The sequence below is a fragment of the Melospiza melodia genome, chromosome 2, assembly GCF_035770615.1.
Source record: "Melospiza melodia melodia isolate bMelMel2 chromosome 2, bMelMel2.pri, whole genome shotgun sequence".
NCBI lineage: Eukaryota > Metazoa > Chordata > Aves > Passeriformes > Passerellidae > Melospiza > Melospiza melodia.
In genome coordinates this window covers 16,634,997-16,660,280 of record NC_086195.1, presented here as the reverse complement: position 1 = coordinate 16,660,280, position 25,284 = coordinate 16,634,997, and the positions used below count along the sequence as shown (strand labels likewise).

General features: G+C 37.9%; 1 protein-coding gene across 5 annotated transcripts in view; it reads left to right on the top strand.

The window, feature by feature from the left end:
- Positions 1–25,284, top strand: part of CDKL5 (cyclin dependent kinase like 5) — a 129,824-nt gene that overhangs the window by 40,015 nt on the left and 64,525 nt on the right. For all 5 annotated transcript variants that reach the window (XM_063182843.1, XM_063182839.1, XM_063182847.1 and 2 more), the window contains exons 2-3: positions 7,076–7,307; positions 7,839–7,873. In XM_063182843.1, coding sequence (XP_063038913.1) covers positions 7,244–7,307; positions 7,839–7,873 — 99 coding nt within the window. In that variant the 5' untranslated portion in view covers positions 7,076–7,243. The remainder of the gene's footprint in view (positions 1–7,075; positions 7,308–7,838; positions 7,874–25,284) is intronic.

Here is a 25,284-nt window from a genome sequence, read left to right as displayed (position 1 = left end):
ATTCACCTTTACTTTTCTGCACTCTTATGAGAAAGATCCATCTCAGCCAAATACAGTGCAGCGAGGAACATCTGACTTTTAGAATGTGAATGGGAGTTATTTTTAGAACAATGAAGACAAAACTGGGTTGGAAGGAGGGGGGAAAACTTTGTCAGATTAGCAGAATTTCAGTCTCACACAATCACCAGCATGCTTAGTGTGTGCACGTATGAGAGATTCAGTGGCTGATGCAGTTGAGAGGCATCAGAGGACTTTTCCTGAAGTGGCCAGCACTTGTGCATGTGTTGTTTTGTGCAGGGCTGGTCGGGGCTGCTGCCCTTGTGCAGGGGAAGCTGGCGGTGCCAGGGGATGCCAGAGGGTGCCAGGGACGCGGAGCGTGGTGGGCACATCAGGAGCTCCGTTCTTCCACAGCTGCCCCGCTGAGCTCAGACTCCAGAGCAGAGCTCCAGCTGGCTCGCTGCTTCTAGCATGTCCCCTTCAAGAGAATATATTGTACTTTTCTTGGACAGGAACACCCTCTGCCCTCGTGCCTTTTTTCCTTCCTTCTTATTCCTAAGAATGTATCTTTAAACATTGGAATTAGCTGCAAAGTGAGCCCTGATGTGTAACTGAAAATACCAGCTTTTTTTGGTGCTTCTAAAGATGAAAAAGTCTTTAATATTATTTTGTAATATTATATTGAGGATTTAAAGTCCATGGCAGATTGTCAAAAATAATATGGGACTAAATCATAGGCAACATGACAAATTAATATAGGATATTACTGGAGACTGGTATTCTGAGAAGAGAGAAGGAAAGATTAAAATCAAGAACCAACTTCCAAGGAGACCACTACAAATACTGTGTCAGATAAAAAAAATATTAGTTTCTTCCACAACAAGCTATTCTGTTATAAAATAAAACCTTCTATTATCTAAAAAAAAAATAATAATTCTTTCTCTTTGCCTAAGATTATATTAAGCCAAAGTGTGCTTTTACTTCAACTACAAATGTTGGGCTCTTGTATTGGATAGAAATGAAAGTGTAAAGTGTCAGGGAGCTTGTGCCAGAAGAGACTGCAAAGGCTTTGGGTTTCCCAGGTTGCTGCTGGGAGTTTCATCCTGTGCACACCGATGATTTTCCCCCAGAGCTGCCACAGGTACAGTGAGGCCCCCCCAGCATGCGCCAAGACCGGCATCAAGTGCGTAAGAAGCTGTCACACCCACAATAGACTCTCTTGTTAAGGTTCTTGCTGGAGAGCAAGACTTAAATGGAAGCAAAATTGTCTTTCCTGTCCTCCTGTTATGACTCATGGGAGCTGCTTTTGTGCTCAGTGCTTTCATAATCAGTCTGCTTATTTGTCAGTATGGTCTTAGAAGCATCCTGCTAAGCACCCACTCTTTTTGAGTTGGCCACAGCTGTTAGGGAAGATCGTGAGTCCTGTGTTTTAACTCAGAGAAGTGAATTTAGTTCATATATCCAGGATGAGCTGATTTTATTTTTGAATCTGTACTTGGATACAAAAAAACGAGCACTCATAGAACAAGATAAAGCAAACCAAGTCATTATTTCTTCCCTGGCCTTCAAGCTCAGTTTTCCATTAGGAATTTAACCAAACAGGTATCTTGAATAGTTGGGAACTGATTCACCCTTTTTCTAGTTGTTTGCTTGCTGCAGGATGGGAACTTTGTTCAGGTTCTTCCCCCATGCACTGCTGGCCCTGTGGCCATGGAGATCTGTTGCCTTTAGGCCAGTTAAGTGATGATGCCTTCCATTGATGTATAATCATTCAGATGCATTTGCAGGTTTTGGTGTATCAACAGCTATTAAAAAACTCAAAACCAAAAAACCCCAAGCAAATTCTCCAAAAACCAGCAATGGTGAAGTCAGGGTCCAATGCTGATATTAGCAATGTCAAGAAAAGCTTTCTGGAACTGAATTTTAAAATCTGTGAGCCTGTGCAAGGAACCTTGGTGTTTTGCTTTTACATAATTTGATCAACTTTGACAGCTTTCTACATTTTGTATTTATTTTCACCAGCTGTTCTTTTCATTCCTAATTTTTTCTTATGAGCAGAGGAGGATAGATTGAAGTTTTGAGTATGAAAAATGGCTTGCTATAATTGTTAAGTTATTGTTGATTTTTATCTCCTTAGCTTATTCTTTTTTTCATCTTCCTTCTTGTGGATTTCTTCATATTGTGAAATCTTGATGGCTCTTTCTCCAGAATCTTATCTCATTTAGAAGGTCTACTGTCCCTCCATAAAATGGAAAAATAAAGTGGTAGCTTTTTTTCCAAATTATGGAGTGAGATTGGTACAATGTCACTAGGAGTATGATTGGATTATTTTTCTCTCCATTCCTTAAGTCAGAATGTTACTACTGGCTTCCTCCTGACAGCTTCTCATATACTGATTTTTTTTTTCTTCCTGATCAGTAATTCCTTATAATGAACGTGACACATTCCTCAGGATCAATAAATAGAAAAAAAAAATCTCACCTATTTTCTTTACCTTGTCACCTGCTCTAACACTGAATTGGGTGCTTGTAAATTTAACTGAGGTTTTCCTGGAAAACCTCAATGAATAGAGCTACATGTGTAGTGGGGAGGAAGACTAAAGGTGCTGAATGATGCATCACTGCTGACAGAAGTGGTTAATGCTTCTTTCATCCATGAAGCTTGTTTGACAGAAGACATGCCAGGGTGTGGATTAATGCATAACCATCAAAGGTGGTATGGTATAAGTTCTTTACATTTGTGTAGGAGCCTGCTGTTTTGTTAATGCACAGAGGAAAATGTAAATCAGCCTCTAGAAATTCCTAGTTGTGGCCTCGTGGTGGGTAAACATAATAAATAAAACAGATTAAGTTACTTTTTGTGTTAGAAGAGCAAGAGGGGGTGTAAAATCTGCTGGCAAGAAGTTTGAGTTTAAAAGCACATGGCTCACTTTGAAGTCAGGTAGAAGTTTGTAACTAAGTTCAGCAGGATGTAGATTTAATTCTTTCTGTCATGATAAATGAAATTAACTGAATACTTGATTTTCAAGATGAAGATATACAAATTTAACTGTATTTCTAGAACAGATTTACTTCTCTGTGTTTTGTGAAGCCAAACATCTACCTCATGTTTCATTATTCTCACTAAGTGTATCTCCTAAAATCTTATTGTGTAAAAAGTGCTTCTCTCTCCACACAGATATTGATGATTATGAAATAAAGAATAGCATTTCTACTTACCATTAAGGCTTTGGGTTGAGTGGTTAAGTCTGATGCTTTTGGGTGATGCACTAGAATTCTTAATGGTCCTGAAGGGAAAAGGAGTTATGAAGAAGCTGGGGGTTTTCCCCACTGCTTTAATTTAAATTCAAATGTTCAGGTACATAATGCTGTAGTATTCTGTATACTCAGTTTGAAAATGTTTGTATGTTTTCTGGGATTTACATATAAGCCTTTCATGCTATTGCAGAACAGCTACTTTTGTATTAAAATCTCACACTGTTACACTTCTGGATTAAACAAAACTAATTTTTTTGTGTTCATCTCATGACATTTCACTTTGCTGAGTTGGCTCTGCTTTTTGTAGAATATCATGTCAATGTTGAGAGCATCTCAGAGATCTGTTGGTTTAATTCATAAAATTGTTGATGTGCTGTGAATCTGGCTGCCTTAGAAAGGGATATTAGGAGAATGATTCTATTTCCATACTGAGAGCCCAAAGGCTCAAAAGAGGTAAACGATGGCCTTGTTTCCACCTCTGCAAGGGTTGTTCTAGACAGCAAGCAGCTTAGGAAAACAGACCAGTGTGGCACTCAGTGCAAAGAATGAAATTGAGGCAGCTATTAAGTTTTCCTTGCTATTAGCTGAGGTTTTCCTTGCTATTTCCAGTGTTCAGCTTGAAAGAATCCAGCCTGTCCTCACTAAGTTACAGAATAAAGTAGTTCTTGCTGTGGATAACTCTCTTGAAATGACTTTTTTAAGCTTCTGTTTTGCTTAAGCTTTTGTTTGACCTTCTAGGGGTTTTTCCTTGTTTTTGTTATTACAGTTACTCACTCTGACAATCATTAAGACTCTGTGTCATTAATGGAGTTTTGAGTTCATGTTACCAGATTCCCTGCAAGAATCAGTGATTTTCAAAACACTCTTAACAAGTCCAGTGCCTTTTGAAAAACAGAAGAATCCGAAATAGTGGCTACTGCCACTGAAAAAATATTTTAGCGGCTTGATTTTAACCTTTCAGCGGCTTTTGAAGACAGAGATCTCAAATAAGCATGTAAATTTTATAGTCTAGAGATTAAATGGGTCTAACTAGTCTAACTTCACTAAAGTTTGAATTATAGCCCAGTTTGAGGCAGAAGAGTTGGGGCAAAAAGTGTTTGTATATGAACCCATACTACTGCTGTGTGTCACTAGTCATCTTTCACTAATTTCCTTTTAATTTCAAGATGAAATTCTCATAAAGTGCCCTCAGCCGAATTGGGCACAGAGCTGCCTGGGGCCAGTGTAGAAGAGGGGTTCACTCAGGTCAGTTTGCTTTTGGGAGCCCCCTGTGTTCCCTGCGGTGTCAGTCACTCCTGATGCGCTTTGGGGACAATCAGGGAAGCTGCTTTGTGTGTTCCTTTGGGCCAGCTGAAGTGTGTCACCAATGGTGAGTGAAAATCACTAAGTGGGTTGGCAGGATTTTATCTTTAAGGACTTGCAAATGCTTCTCTAGGTGCCATGAATTCAGGGGTAGCAGGGGATCAGCTTTCCGTGGCTCCTCTAATGAAGTGAAAAGGGAAGGTGATATGTGATCAGTGGGGAGAGGATATGCAGCATTGAATTTCATAGAACCACAGAATTTTAAGAGTTAGAAGGGACCTTAAAGATCATCTTCTCCCAACCCTGCCATGTGCAGGAACACCTCCCACTATTCAGGATGCTTATCCAGCCTGGCATTTAACTCTGCTGGGGTTGGGGATCCACAACCTCCCCAGCTGGGGGATTTCAGAAAGGAAGATTAGCTGCTTCCAAGTCTAACCTTTGTTCCCAATAAAAAACTAGAATTCATACTGAATAAACTTGCAGAACTGAAAACAAAAATAGTGGATCACAAGCTGCAGGCCTGTATAGCTTTAAATAGTTTATGAGAAATTTAGAAATTATGAATGAGGGAAAAAGGAAACTGAATCTTAATTTATTCTTGAGCTTTTGGTACATTATCTCATAAGTTTCTTTACTGTTTCATCATATATCTAGGAAGTATTGTGCACACTGTTAGGAAGAATGAGAGTAATCAATTTATCACAAACTAATTTCTGGTAGGACTTGTCGGTGAATAATGTTGGGAACTGAAGTAACAGATTTGGTGATGTTACTGAATAGTGCTGATAGAAAACAATATATGTTTGCTGACTTTTCCTTTCTTTCTGGCAAGTAATTTTGCTGTTCTGAGCTTGGCTGACTGGTTCTGTTGTGTCTCACTTGCCTTATCGTGGCATCTATGGTTGTTTCAGGGTCCCTGTGGCAGTATTTCTGTCATTCAGCTGCAGCATGGGGACAGCCAGCTGCACCCTGTGCCTGGCACCAGCCTGCTCCAGCAGAAAGCTGAAGCAGCTCAGTGTGGGCTCTGTTCTCCTGTTGATGGGTGCAGCTGAGCAGATGCTCCTGTTTTTCCAGGACCTCATTTTTTTAAGTTCGTTAGTGTAACCAGAAAGTCTGGACAAACAGCAAAAAGGCTTTTGTGAGGAGATGCCAAATGAAATAGGAGGAGAACATATGGAAGGGAAAGGAAAGAGTATTTTGTACAACTCACCAGTGAAGAAATAAACTGATTAATTAAAACAGTAAATTAAACCACTGAAATAATTAATAAAGGACTGGACAGCTTTTTCTAAAAAACAAAAGCAAACCAGAAAACCCCAACTATCCCTTTAATTTGGAACTCACTGCTTTATTTTCAAATCACCATGGTTGATTAACTCTGGAGTTGCTTCTAAACTAACAACCCCTCCCCACATGATCTGCCTGTGTCTTGCTGAAGCAAATGTCATTGTGATTCCTCCCCACCCTTGGGTTGTCCTTTTGTTGTGTATGACCATGTCAAAACTGGGCTTTTGGCCAGTCCCCCTGGCTTACAGTGACATCCCATTTGTGTGAGCTGAACCCAGCATTATTGGGTCACACTCACCCATTACACATAACTTAATTAAATGTATTCACTTCCATCCTGTTCTTCATGAGTAGTTCTGTTCTTGAGTCACTGAATTGTGAAGATGGTATATTTCCAGTTCATGGTGAAAGCAGTTGAGGGTTTTTCTTTCCCCATTTTTGAATGTGGGATATATGCCTTTAATATTAAGGGTGCAAATGCAGTCTAAATTAGTAAAATCAAGCTTCTAATAGGATAGCAGAGAAGTGGTAAGCCTAAAACAGCCAAAAAATCTTTGTTCTTTACCCTACATATAGTTGCTTAATTTGAAAAATTATTTCAGTGTTTGGGGAACACGGAAAAAACTCTTTAAAGACATTATCTTTTCTGTATTATTTCTTAAATAAGCTGATAATGGAAATAATTTTAAAATCTCATTCCTAGTCAGCCTAGCAAATTAATTTCCTTTAATTTTTTTCTTAATAATCACAGAAAATAGTAGTAGAAAGCTATTTTCTCCTGTAGAGTGTTCTTTCTGCCATTTCCTTTTTATCATTACAGTGGACAAATGAGAAAATAACTAAACAAAATTTGTTTCTGTACCTAGCTATCAACATACACCAAGCAGACCGTAAATAATGACAAGCTTATTTTTGCTTACTGAGGTTGTTCCTGACAACATTTTTGTTTGCTTCGGTTCTGTAGAAAATTACTTTATGCCAGTTAGTTATTATTGTAATAGACATCCTGTGTATGGGATTACATGGCCAGCTGCTGTGTCAGATGTGTGGTGTCAGTGGGCTCTGTCCATTATAGCTGCTGCTAAGCTCTCCTGATCATCAAATGTAGAAGTAAATTAATTGTCTGTTAAAATTGTTAGACTCTATTGGTGTAATGTCTGTGTACCATTGCTTTCTCTTACTGAAATAAATCAAAGTACTAATTATGTTGTTTTCTGTTCTTTCCCCAGGAAGCTATTGATTGCCTAGAAATTAAAAGAGGGTGTGAGAAGTCTGATTGATCAAGGTGGAAGTTTTTTTCCCCCAAGAGCCTTTTCACAACTGCCTTTTGCAAAATCTTCAGAGGGTCCCTTTTGTGCCATGTTTTGTGGCTCTCACCGTAAGAGGAATTTGTCTTGATGAAGATTCCTAACATTGGTAATGTGATGAATAAATTTGAGATCCTTGGGGTTGTAGGTGAAGGTAAGTAGTATCTTAAAAAAAGATTAATAAGAATTTTGTAGATTTGACTTAGATGATAATAAGCTACCAACTGCACAATTTTTCTTGTACGTGTTTATTATCTAGAGCTTCTGCTGATTTCCTTGTCAGATGGATGAAGGAGTTTGGAAGCTGAAACGAAAGGAAGAGAAATAGAATAGTTTTGTGGAGGCTTGGGGTTTTTTGTGGTTCTGGTTTTTTTTTTCCTTTTAAAAGTTTAATGTGTTGATTTCTCATTAGTGGTACTAGGGAAATGCAAGTTCTCAAACTTACCTGCGAGCATATTTAAAAAAAAATAATTTCAGTGTTTTAAAATCCATTTACTTTTGAGCAATTTTTATGGAATTGTTTCACTGTACAGAGATTTAGAACCTATATATGTAAGTTCTGAATAATAATACTTGGAACAATGTTACTTCTGTAGTTAGGAGGTTGCTGAACACTGTTTTATCTTGCCACTTTTAATTTTTTTCTGCTTTTGAGATGGCTTATCGCTCATCTTCTCTGTTTCAGGAGCCTATGGCGTTGTACTTAAATGCAGACACAAGGTAAGTGAATTACTTTTAAGTCAGAGGGAAATGTTGGTGTTTGAGTGAAGCAATGACCTTTGATGAGAGCTAACATGTTAATATGTATGAGACATGGCATCTGGGGTGGAGTTTTCCTTTCAGAAAGTTACTTAAAGCAATCTTAATTGCAGGTTTCAGGGGAAATGGCTATATCTAGTACCAGATCTCAAATTTTTTGTGTTTAATATTTCTCTGAAATATTACTAATATTTAATTAATTTCAACTTAGAGAGTTTTTAAGAAAAGAGACCAAAAATATTTTGGAACACAGTTTATGCTCAAGCATTCTTAATTAGAATGCCAAACTACTTGCCAGATACTGCTGTAGAAGCACTTGGCTGCCTTGGAAGGGGCAGGGGAGAGAAAGGGGAGTCCATGAGGGATTTTGACATCTGTAGGATGATCAAATACCAGTGAGAAAGCAGTGACTTTTTTGGTTGTTGATTTTAATTTGGAGAAGGAAGAAGTTAAGAAGGAAAGAAAAGCCACTGTTTGATACAAAAATGAAGTCTGGCAACCTGTCTACACTATTTTAACTAGTGTATAAGTTGTATGTATCTGAACTTGCTGCTCATCAGCACGGAGCTGACACAAACAACTTTGCTGTCTTTGAAGCTGCAGTGAAGTCATTTAACAAAATAACTTCTCTGAAGCAAAACATTACTGAATCACAGAATTTTAGTGATCCAAGAATCTATACAAGTCTTTTTATGTAGTTCATACCATTTTCTAGAATAAGTTAGGACTGTGCAGAGGGTTTATGTTCCTGTGGTGGCTTTTAGCATGTACACAGAAGGACTTTTGCACAGTGTGTGTGGTTCTGTCTGGTGTGTCTTACACTGTTGTGCACTTAAAAAAGGAAAAATAAATTGGAACTTAAGATCCTCTCCAGCTGAAGCCTTGTTGGGCTTGGTGATGTACAACAGTCAGTTGAGTGACTTAGGTAAGTTGGATCTTTTTGGTATTTATGGTATGAAAATTCAGGGCGAGTAGTTTGAGAACACCTGGATAGTAATGATGCAGTTTGTACTAGGTATCTCTGTTCTGTGTGGAAAGTAACCTCACCCAGACTCAGTAAGTTTCTCAGATTTCCTGCATTGCTGAGTGAAATTTAAGCTATGCATGTCTATTCATGCTCATGCAGAAGAGTTCAGTACTCTAAAAGCATGGTGTATTGGCAGGGTAAGCTGTTGCCCAGCTTCCTAGGAGAATACCTTGCAGCACACCAGATATCTAGAAAGGAAAATCTTTCCTTTAGCAGAGGAAGGTGTTCCAACAGCTTGTGTAAGACTGCTGCCTTCCTTGTGAGCATCTAAATTTTCTACTAGTCTCACCATTTTTTTCTACAGCTTTGTCTTGATGGAAACAGCTGTGCTAAATGTTTAAAACAAAGTGGTATTGCGTTAAGCTTCTAGCAGGTGGGTTTACTAAGACCTAGGGTTTCCAGTTTTTGGAGATCTAAAGAAAAAGGTGAGGGCATGTTGCTGTTTTCATCTAACTGATTTATGATTCTCACTTAAAACAAGCTGCACCGAGCTTCTGAGAGCACATGAGTTTAGAATCTGTCTATTTTACCAAAAACAGTGTAGCTGTCTAAAAGTTAAATGTTGGCCTTTCCTACTTGTATAGGAATAAAAAGATGAAGTACACTTTCATACAGTCATAAAAGACTTACCTGGACATGCAAGAATGTATGGTTTGGGGGTTTTTTGTTGCTTTTTTGGGGGTTTTGGTGGTTTTTTGGGTTTTTTTGTTTGGTTTTGTGTGTGGGTTTTTGGTTTTTTTTGTTTGTTTGTTTTTTTTTTTTTTTTTTTTGGGTTGTTGTTTTTTTTAAGTTTTTACTGGGCATACTTTTGAATATAGAGGTATTTATATTAATGTTTATAAATAGTAGTAATATGCCAGAATCAAATTCCCAGCTATTTTAAGTCAATATATCTCCACTGTATTGTTGAGAGGGTAAATTCTGTGTGAAATGAGGAGCCAGCCCTTAATTGCAGCAATTTGCCAACATATAATCCACTAGTGCTTCAGTAAATATATAGCTTTTTACCTCAGTGCATTTCACTGGCATATGTATATAGATTTAAGTAGGAGAGAATGGCATCAGGAACAAATACCTTGTCATTATTAGATGTGTTTTTCCTTTGGTAAAAGAACATTACCAGAAAAGCTAAACTAGGTCCTCTAGAATGACTGTATTTACATTATTACACAGACTGGTTTTTATCCCAAATCCTTCATTGCTAATTGTGGTTTGTGCATAAAGATTACTTGTTTATTTGAGGAGGTTTTTTTCTGATGCTAAGCTAATGCAAATATTGTTGGAAAAAAGCAGAGATGATGCTCTGAAAAGCTTTTTCCTATTTTTCATTTAGTCAGAGGATATTTCCTAAGGAAATACACTGAAGTGCATTGTGTTTGAAAATACTGGAAATACATTTGATAGTTACAAACTATTTAAAAAGGCTGTCTTGGCTTGTTTGGATTTTGCTGTTTTCTGAAAACAGAAGCCACTTGAACACTTCAGTAGTGTCAGAGATCATGGCTGAGGAAAAGAATCTTTGCTCATGTTTAAGACTTGTCAAATGTTTGCCCTTTAAGTAAAACCAGTATCCATTTTACTTTACCAAGTGGCCTTCCTGCTTCATGCAGAGTTGTTGGGCAGTAATATGATAGGAAGATACTGTGGTAAAGCCACAGGTCTCCAAAGATGGGCACAAGGAGAAGGAGCCCTAAAGAAAACTTAAGCCAAAAGCCAGCGTGAAAAGGAAATGTTGCACTGTGAGATAATAAATTGTGACTGTAGGAGGAACACTGGCAATTGCAGCTGCAAGTAGAGTTTATAGAAATGAGGTAAATACATCCTTAGATGCCTGAGGGAGGTGGAGAAGATGATGATGCTGGAACAGGGGTTGTTTCTCAGGATGAAGCAGAGCTCACCACAAGCCAGGCTGGAGAGGAAGATGGGTTCATCCAAGCAGTCAGACCATGAAAGGCACTTGGACAAGGCTCTCAGGCAAATGCTGTGATTCTTGGGGTGTCATGTGCAGGGCCAGGAGTTATTGGACTTTAATGATTCGTGTGAGTCCCTTCCAACTCAGGGCATTCTATGATTCTATGCCTATATACATGTATTTGTATGCATAAATTGATGGTGGTTTTTTAGGTTAGCCAGGTGTGCAGGAAGGTGTGTGGTGATGCAGTTTCTCTAAAAGCATAGTTGAAATGGATGAAATCTCCTTGACTTCTCCTTCTCTTGCAGTGTGCTGTGTGTTACCAAAGGTCTGGAGCCTGAGGGCGTACAGTTTAATGATTTGGAAGTTTGGTGCCAGTTGTTCTTATAAGTCCAACATCTCCTGCCTAATGAGATGGGGTTTTTTGACTTTTATTTTAGGAATGTGTCTGGTTTTGGTGGTTCTTAATAGCATGAGGCATTTTTAGACCTTTTTCTTTGAGATAAACACCTCTCAATTCCCATATTAAAAAGCAACAAAAAGAAATGTTACTTAGAATTATTTGGCACTTCATTGCATTGAAGATTAATGAAGAATAACCTCTGGAATAGGTTTAATACTTCCAGGCAATGTCTTCTTGGCCTAATATCTAATTTTGTCTTATTTGAGCCTTCTGTAATACTCTTGCCTTGTGTTTTGGTAAGTTGTTTGTCTGCCTCAGAATACATGAAAGAAATATTTGCTGATCTCTTAAAGAAAGGTTCATTTTACTCATTAGAAAATATAGTGAATATGCATATGTAGCAGAATCATTGCTTTTCTTTTGAGTATCTCAGCCTTTTTAATGTCTTTTATTATTGGAATCCCTATGGATTAGCTGGGTCATGGTTTTCCCTTTGAAAACTTTTTTTTTTTTTAATGTTTCTACAGGTAACCCACTTCTTCACACTGCACACTATTTGTTTGTGTTTGAGCAGAGTCAGGAATTCCCCTTTTACCAATGCTGGCCAACTTGAGAAAAATTTCCCATAGCCATCACTGTGCTTAGAGGAGGTAATTCTTGTGGAACAACCACCTCTCATAGGCTCCTTTGCTCTTCAGGGCTGTCTCCAAGCAGATCCCAGAACAAGATGAAATATGTTCATTTGAAAGTCCAGGGTTGTATTTCTATTGTCCCTGTCTCTTGATTATTTCAGAATCTTAAATTCCACTGTCACGGTGGAGATGCAGGTCTGCTGTAATACCCATAAGAAAGGAACACAGGCTCTTTAAATTGTTATTTAAAGTGCTGCTTCTTCAGTGAGTATTAACTTCACTATAATAAAGTAAAAATGGAACAGGTGATCTTGCATCCCTTCAGATTTTGGGAATCTTCAGTTGTGCAGCATCAAAATGGCCTCTGATCAGAGTGCAGCATTCTGTGAAGACCAGTCTGTAAGAAGGATTTCTTCATTATTTTCATTATTCAAACTGTTGCAGGATTCTTTTAAAAGAAAACTCCTGAGCAATTCCATTGTCAAACAGAAAGATGTTCTCAGGAGAGCTTCTTGCTACATCCCTGGATAAAGGCAAGGCCACACGGGTTATGTAGCTCAGATGCTGAGTGGGAGCTGCTTGCAGGCTTCTCTGCTACAGTGACCTGGCTGAGTTTGTCCTGCAGTCCAGCTGGGCCTGGGCCAGCTCAGGTGAGCTCTGATGTGCATCACTAATTCCTCCTTGTACAGTGGTCTCTTGTCAGGGTGCACACACAGTGCCTCTGAGGTTATCATGGTTGGTTCATTGATCAGTGTCAAGCAATTGCCTTCTCTGTTTTCCAAAAATCTGGTTGTCTCCATCATGCTGTATTACCCTTGCAGCAAATGTTGGAGTGCTCTAAGTCCTCTGTGAAAACTGGACTTTATTGTAAGGCTTCCCTTAAAAAGGCTTTATCTGTTTTCCTCTCTTTATAAGGTGCTTTGAAGCAGGTGTTCCCCCTAATGTAACCTGCGTTGTTCTGTCTTCCAACCCTTGTGCAAGAGCTTTTGACTTTTGTGTTAGCTATTTGAAAGCAAATGTGCATGTATTCAAGCCCCCTTCTCCTCTGCAAGGTTGTCTTTGCCTTTTAGGATATTTAACAGAAGATGAGCTGTGTCTGTTGTGGCAGAGCTCTGGTCACACAAGCTATTCCACTACATTTTCTGTACCCCTAAAGAGTGGAGCCATCATGATCACAGGTAGTTCACATGTTTCTAGAACTGTGCACTGATTCCTAGTTCCTCCTGGTCTTTTCTCAGAAATTTTAGGTACAGGCACCAGGAATCTGGTCATGCTGCTTTCATAAAGCAAATGAGAACATTTGGGTTTTCTCTAATATTGTCATGAAAGCAGAGTTCTGAATTTCCCTGGTCAATGTTAGAATCCCTTTTCCAACTCTTGTGTCTGCTCATATTATTAATACCTTCACACTTCAAATCTGCTAACCATTTTTATGTTGTTGATTCCCCTTTAGTGTTAAAAGTTAAGTGTACTTGTTTATCAAAGTTGTAGGTTTTTTCAGTGTGTTGTGTTTTTTCCTGTACTTTCTTTAGATTTGGCTCTCAAGGTTCCTCAGCTCCCCAGCATGTGTTAAGTCAAGTACTTAGATTGAAGAATACAGTCATTGCGGTTTAACTTTTATGGTATAATCTTTTGTGCTAAAATGGGTACAGCTCTTTTTTGTCTTACTTTGGATGTGACTGATTTGACAGTAGTTTCCTGTTTGGTTGATTGAAAAATTAAATGAGGAGTAAATGAAAAATCTGAGTTCTCAAAATGAGACCAGATTGCTGCCTGTGTTCTTTCCCCTCATCCTCAAATTTTTTGCTGGTTTTTTTTGGGGTTTTTTTTTTGGTATGTAATTAAAAGGAATATGCTAATTTTCTCAATTAATGAAATTTGGTTTGGCTTTGTGGCAAGATTTTTGGTTTTAATTGTTGCCAGGATAAAATCTCTGTGCAGCATACTGTTTCCTTTCAGCAATGGCAGCTTACCTATGGAAGATTATTCCATTAATGCTGTTGCTCCTTGGGCTAAAGCATCATATCACTGGTGGGGTTTTGTGCCAAAACTTGTGTGAAACACATACAATGAATATGAGACTTTCTGGACCTTCTGGATAAATAGAGTTTGCCAGTATTAAATGTTTGCAGTAGAAAGAGTTGAGATCTGTCCTAAGTATTATGTGAAGAAAATAGAGCTATTCGGCAAGTGGTGGTGCTGAAGCTCATAGTAACTGTTTAATAACCACTTGCTTCAACTTCACTATGAGGCAGTGAATTACCTTTTGAATTCTTTACAGAATTCTGGTGTGAAATGTTAGATACAGAGTATTTGTTTTGTGGACTTCCAAACTCTACTTCCATGGCATTTCCTTGAGTGCAGCAGTGAGAGGCAAGCTTGATTAGTGCTGATTCACTTCAGGCATTGCTTTCTATACATGTAGGAGACATAAAATGAACATCTGTAACTGCTTCCTATGCAGGGAAGATGTGAATATGCCATTGACAGTTTATATAGCCTTCATTTTTCATTGCTGCATTGTGACATTTGTCTTCACCTGAACCTCTTCCAAAGTTTTCTCAGTCCCCTGTGGCAGGGGGAAACAGACAATCAGACAGCATTATATCAATGTGGTTTTGAATATGATTGATGTCAATAAAGTGCTGATTTACATTCAAGGAAGTGGAAGATTCATATGTGTACTGTTAGTGCTGCAAAGATCAGATAGTTGAGCAGAATGGAACATAGAAACTGAACTTGCTGAGTTCCTACAGCTTGAGCAGACCACTACTAATTCAGTCTCCCTTCTCACTCTCAAGGTGAGCTATAATATTCTCCATATCACAATACTTACTGCTGCCTTTTATTTCTTTTCCTCAAAGTCTTATTCCCAGGTCTCTCTCGTTCTTCAATTATTTTAAAAGAGTTTTTTCATAATGCATTTCTTAATAAAAACCATTAAAGCACTAATTTTGAAGAAATTATCAGATTGTAAAATTACTTACACTACTGGAAAAAAAATTAGATCTTTGGTGTTGTCTTAATTTTCTCAAAGTCTGAGTCCTGGAATTAACTGAAGTAAACATTTTGGTTTGCACTTGTAAGGCTATGTAGGATGAGGGGATGAAGTAAGGTAGTTCCAGATCTTTTTAAAATTTATTTTATTGTTTTCTGACTGTTGCTTCTGCTATATGTCGCTAAGATATGCTGTGTTTCAGAGTTTTATTTAATTTGATTGTATATAAACCCTTTCTATCTTTATCAGTCACATTCAATGATTTCTTTAAGAGGGCCTGGGCAGGGTTCAACAAAGTGGGCCTGAATGCATCTTTAAGTGCATTAAATTACCAGAGGCAGTGGTTAGGGAGGTTTAGGCTGGGTATCTGGAAGAGGCTGGCTGGGCCCTGGAACAGCTCCCCAGGGAGGTGCTCACAGCACCAAGCCTGACAGAGTTCCACAGGTGTGTGGACAATGCTCGCAGGGACATGGTGTGAATCCTGTGCATGGCCAGGAGTTGGACTCCAGGATCCTTGTGGGTCATTTCCAGCTAAGGATATTCAATAATTTTATGAAAGTTAATGTTTTTCATTAATAACATGAGTCACTTTGTAGCCATATCCATGGAATGATGCTACTTTGATGTCTGCAGTTGTGCTGTGTTGTTTCCCTTTGAGTCTTTTCTGACAATCCAGACTGGTGTTTGAAAGTTCCCTTGTAGGTTACTCCATTCCCTTACCTCTTCCTTTGTGCTTGTCATGTTATGAACCCTGCTCAGATCTGGATGGTATTCAGTAATAAAAATTCTCATTCCATCCCTCCTTTGCTCCCCATGGCTAATATTAGAAATGGAAGGTGCAGGGCAAAGATAAGAGACAGAGCTTTCAGAGGGGAGAAATTAACTTGCTGTGGAAGGGGAAAATACTAAAGTTTTTATTTTCAGATGTGTTCAGTTTAAAGCACTACAATGTGAGTGCTTTCAATACCACAAATTAGGGTATTAACATTTCATGCAGTACAAAGCTGGGGTGCAGAGACACCTGATGCTGCAGAACATCTTCAAAACAAGGGTGAGGGAGACAAACAGGGAATCGCCCTTGTACTTTAGTAATGGAGGTAGGTGAAAGAAGCATAGAAGCCTGAGTTAAAAATAACAAGAGTGATTCATCTTGCTTTGGAAGGATATGTAAAATGTATTACTTATGGTTTTCAATTTAAATTAAGTCAGAGAAAAGCCATTTGTTGCAGTCACCATATCTCAGATCAGTATTTTTATCAGACAGTTTCTTCCAGTTGGTCACACTAAGGGCTCTGGATAAACCAGACATCTTTTACCCTTTTTCTTTTGTTTCTTAAACTATATGTATTTCTGATACTATTTTACATAATCTTTTACATTAATTATTGCTGTGGCTACTGGTGTTGTTAAGTGAAAGGTTACTGCTTATGCCACAACTGCGAACTTTGCTTGGAAGATTGCCAGTCAATAAACAAGCCCCCTAGTAGTTGCTGCAAAATCCATCTGCAGAGGGATTATATATCATTACACTTGTAATAATACAGGCATCATATTCAGACCTGCAGCAGTGTGTTCTGTGGCTGCCCTAAATGGCTCTTAATTGCAAACAGCTTGTAGAGTTGTATCTCATTTTAAGGTCCTTGTAAGTGAGATCTTATTTTTAAGTGTGGATGTGATGAGCACCCAAAGCAAGGCTATCCATACAAATAATTTTTTCATGCAAAAAGTTGAAAATTTTATGCTGATAATTAAAGTTTAGGAACATGACTACAGTATTTCTTAGAAGCAATAGCAGAAGGAATTGAAATAGATGAGTTTTAGAGACCTGATGTAGGGTCTTGGATCATTAGGAAAGTAGCGGTGCAAGCGAGGGAATTTATAGTTAATGCACATTATTATATGGGAGAGGGAGCAGCATATGGCTAATTATAGGACTACATCTGTAGTAGTATGAACTTGGTTGAATATTGGATTACAATCTGGTCTTGTCATCAAATTGCAAATTACTGTGTAGCATAATTGATGCAAACAAAATGGTATTTCTAAATTTTAGGCTAATTGTTTTCCTGTGAGGGATTCTTGTGGAGTTTTTAAACTTTTCTAGGACACATGAGCAGCTCTAAGAGCACTAGGTTAATCATTGATTTCTGGACACACTGTATTTAAACAAAGGCCATTAAGAGCATAACTCAGTGTTTCAGAAGATCATTCATGTAGATTTTTAAATGTACCATGGTAAAAATGGGTCTGGATCATGTGTCTGGCTTTCAAAATTATTTGTATCAACCAAGTTGATCTGAAATTTAAATACACTAAAGTGTCTTGAATATGCCATTCACATTACCTTATTTTCTAAATTTTTTTTGGTGAATTTAAAATCCTTTTTTTTAAGACTCAGGAGTCCTGCAAAATGAGCTTTGACAGTGTAGGTAAAACATTCACAATAACAGTGAAAACTTTCCTGTAATTTCATTTTTTCCTGAAAACTGTAGGCTCTTCTTGGCTCTGCATTTTTTCATCAGTAAAGATTACAGTGTGTTTTTAAATAGCAAGTTGTCCCTCTGAATGTCCTGATTAAAGGAATTTATATTTCCTTGATTACTCACTTATGCGTAATTCCTAACTCATGGAATACCGTCCTAAAATATAAAACAACCTTTCTATTATTTTTGAATAAAAATTCTTGGAATTCTTAACTTCTTTTGAAGTATAGTGGTATTTACTTCTCGTTCAAAGCCTGGATAACAATAAATGGGGAAAAAGGAAAGTGGTTTCCTTTTTATACCATTACAGCTGTTAAAATTTGTACAAACTTGTAAATTCTTGTGCAGAGGACCTAATAATTGTACTTTTAATGTGTGGTTTGATCCTAGCTAAAAGCCTAAGTAAGGGACTAGACAAACCTGATGTCAGAGTGTGGTGATCAAGAAATTTTGGATACAGTGGGAGGAAGGCAGGCTGAGCTCTTGAATAGGGACCACTTTTGCTAAGACTGCTTTGTGCTCTTTTTTGAACCAACAGCAGTTGTTAAATGTTTGCAGAGAACTGGAGTCATTCTTTATGAGATCTATGCCTTATACACATATTGCAATTCTGAAACTCTTCAAAACACATACTTCTTTTTGCTGTGTGTAGCTGCACCTGCACCTGGACAGTAAAGCTTGATGAGTCTGCTGCTTGCTTTTCTTCAAGAGCAGTCCAATTGCACGCTTCTCATTTTTTAAAGTAAATCTATTTATGCTTTTCTTATTTAAGATAAAAACTAAAACATTGTCTGGATTTATAAAGTATTTGCATTTTTACTATCCCTGATTCATTTTTGTTTAAATTGCTAAATTAGATCAATCTTTATGCAAGTCCCTTTTAAGCCCTAACACCGTAGAACATAATGGCTTTACCTTTGCCCATTATGAGAAATCACACACTCTATGCAATTTTATTTTTACTTTTTCAGACGTCTAGCAAAGTGAGGATTTGTTTCTGAACAGAACAGGTAACTCTTTTTTGGAAACAGATACCAATATAGCTCTCCAGTTTATAGTTGCTTGCACCTTAAAAGCTTTGATAAGGCATCTTCTGTTTCTTCCTCAAGACTAATTTCTGTACAGTACTGGGTGTACAAGGATCAGTATAATGAAGTTCAGTGTTGGTCTTGCATAAAGGGAATATTTGCAGGTCTTGAAGTGAAGTGATTGTACTCATGGATGCCCATTTCTTCATGGCTTCATTCACCTGTACCCTTGTACCCACACACTTGGAAGTATAAAGCGTCGTGTGTGTGCTCGAGAGAGGTGTCTGATTTGGGCAGCATGTCCAGCATGCAGGATGGAGGACAAGGGTCAGGAACTCTCATGTCCCCACTTCATCTCTGAAGTTCCTCTGGGTGGTGATGACAAACAAGTTCTTACATCTTTTGTGTATATATAATGTTTAGATGTTGTCTGTTGTTATGGGATAGTCCTTAGCTTCAATCTTGCTTTCTTCAACTTCCATGGGTCTGTTTTCTGCTTTTCCTTGCTTGGAGTTTGTCTTTGACAAGTATGTTCATAATCCTTGATGGGCCAACAGAAGATGAGCTCAAATATTATAAGCTGCAAACTTGTGGCCATCCTCCTGTTGGGGGATGCATGGTCTGCTTGTGAATCTGCTGTGCTGCAACCTTCTAGGCTTGGCATAATGTTTTACTCAATTTTACTTTTGAAGCACCATCCCATAAACAATATTCTCAATTATCAACAGTGTTTTTTCTTGAAACCCTATGCAGTTTCTTCTCATGCTTGTGCATGCACTCAGTTCTTCCCCCAATATCCTCTTCATACCCTGATATGTTACACACTCATGCAGCAGAAACAAGATACCTATGTCTCTGAAAGGGGTGGTTGTTCTTTTTTCAGTTTTTGGCATAGAAGTGTGCTGCCTTATTAAACAGCTCTCCTAATCTTTCAGTCAAGAAAGAATCCTTGCAACACTGAGATCTCCTTCCCAATTGCATATTATGAAGTATATTTTTCATACAGTTCTAAGAACAGAAGATTACCACATATTCCAGTGTGCTGAAAATTGTTTGCAAAACAGTTTTCTTAGACTTAACTTTGGCTGAACAGGATTATCATCATTATTGATTTTCCTTTAGGTTATAGATGGGCTTTTAAAGAAATGTGGTTTTGAGGTATGACAGAGGTAGGTGATATTTTTAAGTGTGATAAGGCACTGAGATGTGGAAAGATGAAATTCTGTAGGACTTAAGAAACTTTACTGGTTCCACCTACCTCTTCTTTTGACAGTATGCATCTTGACCAGGAGGCAAGCTATCTTCTTGAAATCAATTAACATTTCCAACAGAGATAGAGTAATGCCATGTTTATGCACAGAAATATGTTGCAGGCAATGCCATCTGCAGAGCAGAGCTGACTAGCTGCTGCTTCTGCAGGATCAAGTTTTCTGTGACTGTTTGTGTGAAAAACTCATCCAAGTGGTGCCTGCCATTTTTTCTCCCTCAAATCATCAGCTAGCGAGGAATGGTGTTAAGAGACATACAGGATAGTATCTGATGGACTTGCACCCTGGTCTCTGAACCTGTTCTAATTTTGTAAGTCTTTCTTGCTTCCACTGTTGTGTTCCACTGCTTACTGTTCCTGCTTCCTGCTAGAAATGTTCTTGCAGTGCTAAGGAATTATTTGGGGAGCAAAAGAGAATCAGTAGGAGCTTCCCCATTGCCTTTTAGAAAGGCTAAACATAGGCCAAAGAACATCCATCCCATGGCCTCTAGCAGGTTTAAAAAAATAAAAGGTGAGGGAGTGGCATTTCTCCTGAGAAATTCTGGGGGGTAGGGCCCCCTTCTTCCATATTCCTCAGATAACATAAAAGAGAATGCAGAGTAGATGTCTGGATGATGGCAGGATCAGAGAAGCAATTCAAGGGTAATCAGACTGTCTTGTAGTATTCTTGGTTTTTATTTAGTAGGGTTCTCAATTAAATGGATAATGTTTAATATGTATTGTTGTAGATGAGCTGTTCCTTTACCAGCATCCTTCCAATGACACATGTGCACATTACAGAGCTGTGCACAGGTGTGCACACACACACACACACTCACACTTGTTTAATTAATGAATTATAGCATAGTGGTCTCTTCTGGTCAGTTTTAAAAAATGCTACCAGCCTGTTCCCTCTGTAACTTCTGCAAAGGTTTTTCTATGTATGGCTAGCATGCTGTTGCACTTTCCATTTTTATGGATGTAAGGAGAACTGAACACTTGTGTCTCAGTATAAAATATGAATGGCAATAAATCTCTTCTTTTATCAAAGTATATAGCAGGCACGTACAAGGCTTTACCAAAAATATGAATAAAAATTTCACAGCCCAAGTCTTGTGATTATATTTTCTCAGCTTTCACTTGTCTCTTCATCTGAAGATTTTGTTTCAGGAACTTTCTGAAAATTTATCCTTATTGCTAAAGTGTCTTGTTTTTTTTTCCTAAATATGTTTGTGTGAACAAAGACAATCTTTTAGCACTTCTGAGCTATTAAAAGAAAAATGGAAATGAAAGCTCAGTTTAGTTTTATAGCTCTGTATCTACAGTAAACAATAAGACCTAGAATTTTTCAGTGGGAGAACATGCCCTTCCTGAACAGATCTGGCTAGGAATCAAATTATGAGGGCATAGTTTATTCTTGCAAAGAACAAATATGTGGAAAGACAAAAGTAAAGCAATAATTAGGTATAGGGATCTCTTATCTATGGATTTGTTTGAGGTTTTTATCTGGATTTTTAGACTGGGATAGGTTAACAGTTAATGTTCTTCAAGGCCACCTTTTCATTTTTTGAAGAGGTGGTGATAATTGACTATTCAAACAGTACTACCTGAATGAAACCTGTGTGATGAGACTAATTCTTCTTTTCTTTTCTATGAAGATTTCAACTGCATTTAAAGTAACCAATTTACTCATTTGCTAACTTTTTTATTTATTGCTACATATCCAGAGCTTTTGCTATATAATCTTATACTGCAATATTGTAGATTTTTTTTTTTTAAAAAAGAAGTCACACCCAGAATCATGTTATGATGAAAGCAAGTCAGTTTTAGCACATTCAAGCACAAATGCTAGTCGTCAAACTGCTGTTAGAACTATTGTTTACTCTCTCTACCACCAGAAGGCTTGCTACTATATCAGTTTACAAAGGACAGAAGGCACCCTTCCTCTGGAGAAGCTTTGTTTTCCATATCTGCATCTAGTTTAGACCAAGGGCTGCAATGAAGCTCCAAGCTTGCTTGCACAGGTTTAGCTTTTGGATTTTTGGAGTAATCTTAAATCAAATCTGAAGTAGGAATCCTGTTACTGAACATTAATGAGAAATTTTGCTAACTAAAAGGTTCAAAAACTTTACTCCACAAAGAATCATAAAGCTTTTCCAATTGTTACTTTTTCTTTCACCACTTTTGAAATTAATATTTACAGTGCCTTGGAACTGAGAGAAATATGGTTCTAGGAGGTCAATATACATTCTAAATTCAAAATTTTCTTATGAAAACCTTTAATGTTAAATATTTGAGCTCTTGCTCAAGAATCTGATCTAAAGCATTCTTCTGGAAGTTTGTAATGGGACCTTATTTGCAAGTTATTTAAAGTTTTATTGCTCTCTGGTAGTACCTTTAATTATACCAGAAAAGGAAATGCAAAGCTCCTAGCAGGGATATTTACAGCTTCATGAAGATCCTCACCAGTGAACATATACTTTATTCTCTAATATGCAGGTGAAAGAAGAAGGATGAGCTTCAGAAATTCTGGTCTTGCTGCTAGTTGTGCCAGATTGCTTTGTGGGATGTGAGAATTGACGCTGCAGTTACGTTGGCAATGGAGATGTTCTTACTTCAGTAGCACAGTTTGGAATACTTTGTGTTTCCAGCATGTTAATTACAAGTACAATCCAATGAACTGTGATGATCTTAATGTAGCAATGCAACTCAAAGAATAATGATCCAGAGAAAGTAATATCCTTGAGGTTACTAGTCTTGATAAGATTTGGAAATGTACCTTAAAATCATGTGCATGCATTTAAGTTTGTGCATGCAAAAATAAAATATACAGACAGAAGGGCTGCAAAGTTAAGTAACTTGGGTGGAATTAATCTCACCCACTGTTTCAGTGCTTAGGTCTTGCATAACCAATCTCCCTCGTTTATATAAGTTGAGAGAGTCCAAAATCCGAAAAGCAGCTCTTACCATCTGGAAATTATTAAAACCAGTAACCTTCTGGCCAGATCTTCTCTCCCTCCCTGCTTTTACTGACTGTGGGGAAAGCCATGACAATTCACATGGAATATCTAACTCTTAGCTGCTAAAGCTAAATGAGATAGGCTCTACCATAGGAAATATCTGGCCTTTTATGTAGATTCATTGAGTCTTTTAAAACACAGAATATAATTGTTCTCAGTTGAATTTAGCCTTGGAGGCTGCTGTTTCTATTTTAGGCCTGGAGAAGGGCTTCAGTTTCTTTTGCATACACCAGTATTTCTAATGAAAGAATGCTGCCTTTTCCCCTCAAATGCTGCCTTGCTTATATATACTGTGATAAACTTACTTTTTTTTTCCCCCCATAATTTTCTAGACTTCTCAAATACAAAATTCATCATGGAACACCATATGGATACCCACGCAGTTGTCACACAGCTGTCAGCTTCGAGTATTTGAGATGGCATAGCTAGTAACCTGTTGCCTTCATCCCCCATGCATACCAGAACACTGTGGAATGAGACTCATCTGTGCTTTTAGTGGGTTTGCAGCTATTTCTGAATTCTCACTGTTCCTCTGCTTTCAGTTAAATTGGGTTCCACTAAAATTTTAATGTTCACAGATTCATTTATTTGTTATGCTGGTTTTAGCACTAACTTCTCAGCCGAGGTGCCTTACCCCAGTTCTCTTTTCCAATCTGTTCTCAGGCTGCATTTATCTGCCTTCTTTTCCCAGTTTCTTTAGCCCATGTATTCCCTGGCCCTTAGCTCTTCACTCTGCACTTTTTTATCCTCTCTCCCCACAGAGTGTTTCCAGTGTTTGTGATAATAAACTTGGTGAGATCACGACACTTTTCCTTCCCCTTTTCCCAAGAAGTATTTGTTTGTCATGCTTGGGCAAACTTTCACAGTGAGCTTAAATTCTGTGTGGTTATCCTTTTTTTTTTTCCTCCTGGCTCAAAAGTACATGTGTTGTGTGTAAGATGTAAAAGGGCAGCATGTTAGTCTTACTGCTAGGGGCAGTTTTTGCTAGAGGAGCTTTTTTTAGTCTTCCCAGAATTTCTGTGATGTTTAGATTTTTTTCTCCATCTTGAAATATAAGGGAAGATAGACTGATCTGGCCACAACTTTTCAGATGCTGAAGAAACTGTCTGAAATAAGTCCACAAACTCTCTTTCTTGATTTAGCTCCCAAGTTGAAATTTCATCTGCAGAAAATGCTATTTTTATGAAAACCTAGCTTCCATTTCTTCTTCATCTGTTAGTAGTAGCAGAAATCTTCCTGCAGATTCCTTTATTTCCACATGTATGGTTGGCTTCTCAAGTTAGCTAAATTATCATGCATCTTGTGTAGAGGCAGCCCTCCTGTTCCTCTGACCTCTGCAGCAGGGATCAGGGGGTGTTTGAGTTATGAATTTTGCCTGCTGTCTTTCTTTTAGCAGAATAAATTTTAATCTTAATGCTGTGCTATGAAGAAGAGAAAATCTCTAAAAGGAATGCACTTTTAGATGCTGCACAGAGAAAACCTGCAGTTTTCTTAAAAGGCCGGAATTTCTCTCTTATTTTCCAGAGAGTGCACTGTCTATATAATCCCAGACAAGAAAATACTTTTTTTTCTTTGCAAACCTGAATGTAGAAACTTTGAGAAGAAATCAGGGTCTCCACTTAATTACCCATCAATATACAGATTGGAAAAAATCTTCTAAAATTTAATTTGCTTTGGTATGAGTGTAATGTCAACAAAAATATTTCTTGATGAATGAGACCTAGAGAGCAAAAAGATGTCTTGTAAATGCCACAAAATCAGTACAGGGAGAGGAGGGTATTGTTTTCTTTCTGTAATACTGTTGTCTAATGTGAACTGAAGCTTGAAAATACAAGTGGCATTTCCTGTTCAAATTTATCATTCCCTGGAGAACAACACAAAAAATATTCTCATTAAAGATCTGGAATAAGTGAAAGGGAATGACAGATTCCTAGGGTTAATGCAGTCGTCTATTAAATGTTCCATAGCCAAACTTAACAATGAGCTGACACCAAAATACCAGCAGTGATGGTTACATTAGGTAACACCTTTTACATACCAAATTGCATGATGAAGACAGGGTTGCAGTGTTACATTAATTGGGGGGCCCAAAATGTGAAGAGGAAAAATTTTCAGTTTAAAACTTTATTTTATTTTACTTTTAATTTGAGGCACTAAACATAAAAGTTGAATTCTAGACAGGAAGACCATTGTAGCTTAGGCTTTTACCCAAATGTGGAGTGCTTACCATTACTAACTAATTAATGTGTTAAAACCAAAAACAACCTCTACCTTGGCTCTTGCTTTTGCTCCAGAACAGATCTGGAATGGCTGCTTGGTATCTGAATAGGCAATTGCCACCTCTGGTTCCTTAAGGCCCACTGCAGAATACAGAGGAGTTGTTGCTGCCATTTGCACTTGGGAGGTGTTAAAGTTAGGGCAAACCTTGTCTCTCCTTGTGCAGCATGGAAATGACAGTAGCTGCTCCTATGTTTAGGTGTTTTTCTTTCAGCACTGAGAGCCAATTTTTTTCTAAGACAGTGCTAAGCTGAGTTATCCAAGTTGCAGAAATCCTGTTGTAGCTTGCATGCTAAAACAAAAATTTAGTTGGTATATGAAAATTGTTAACATAGAATTAATAGTG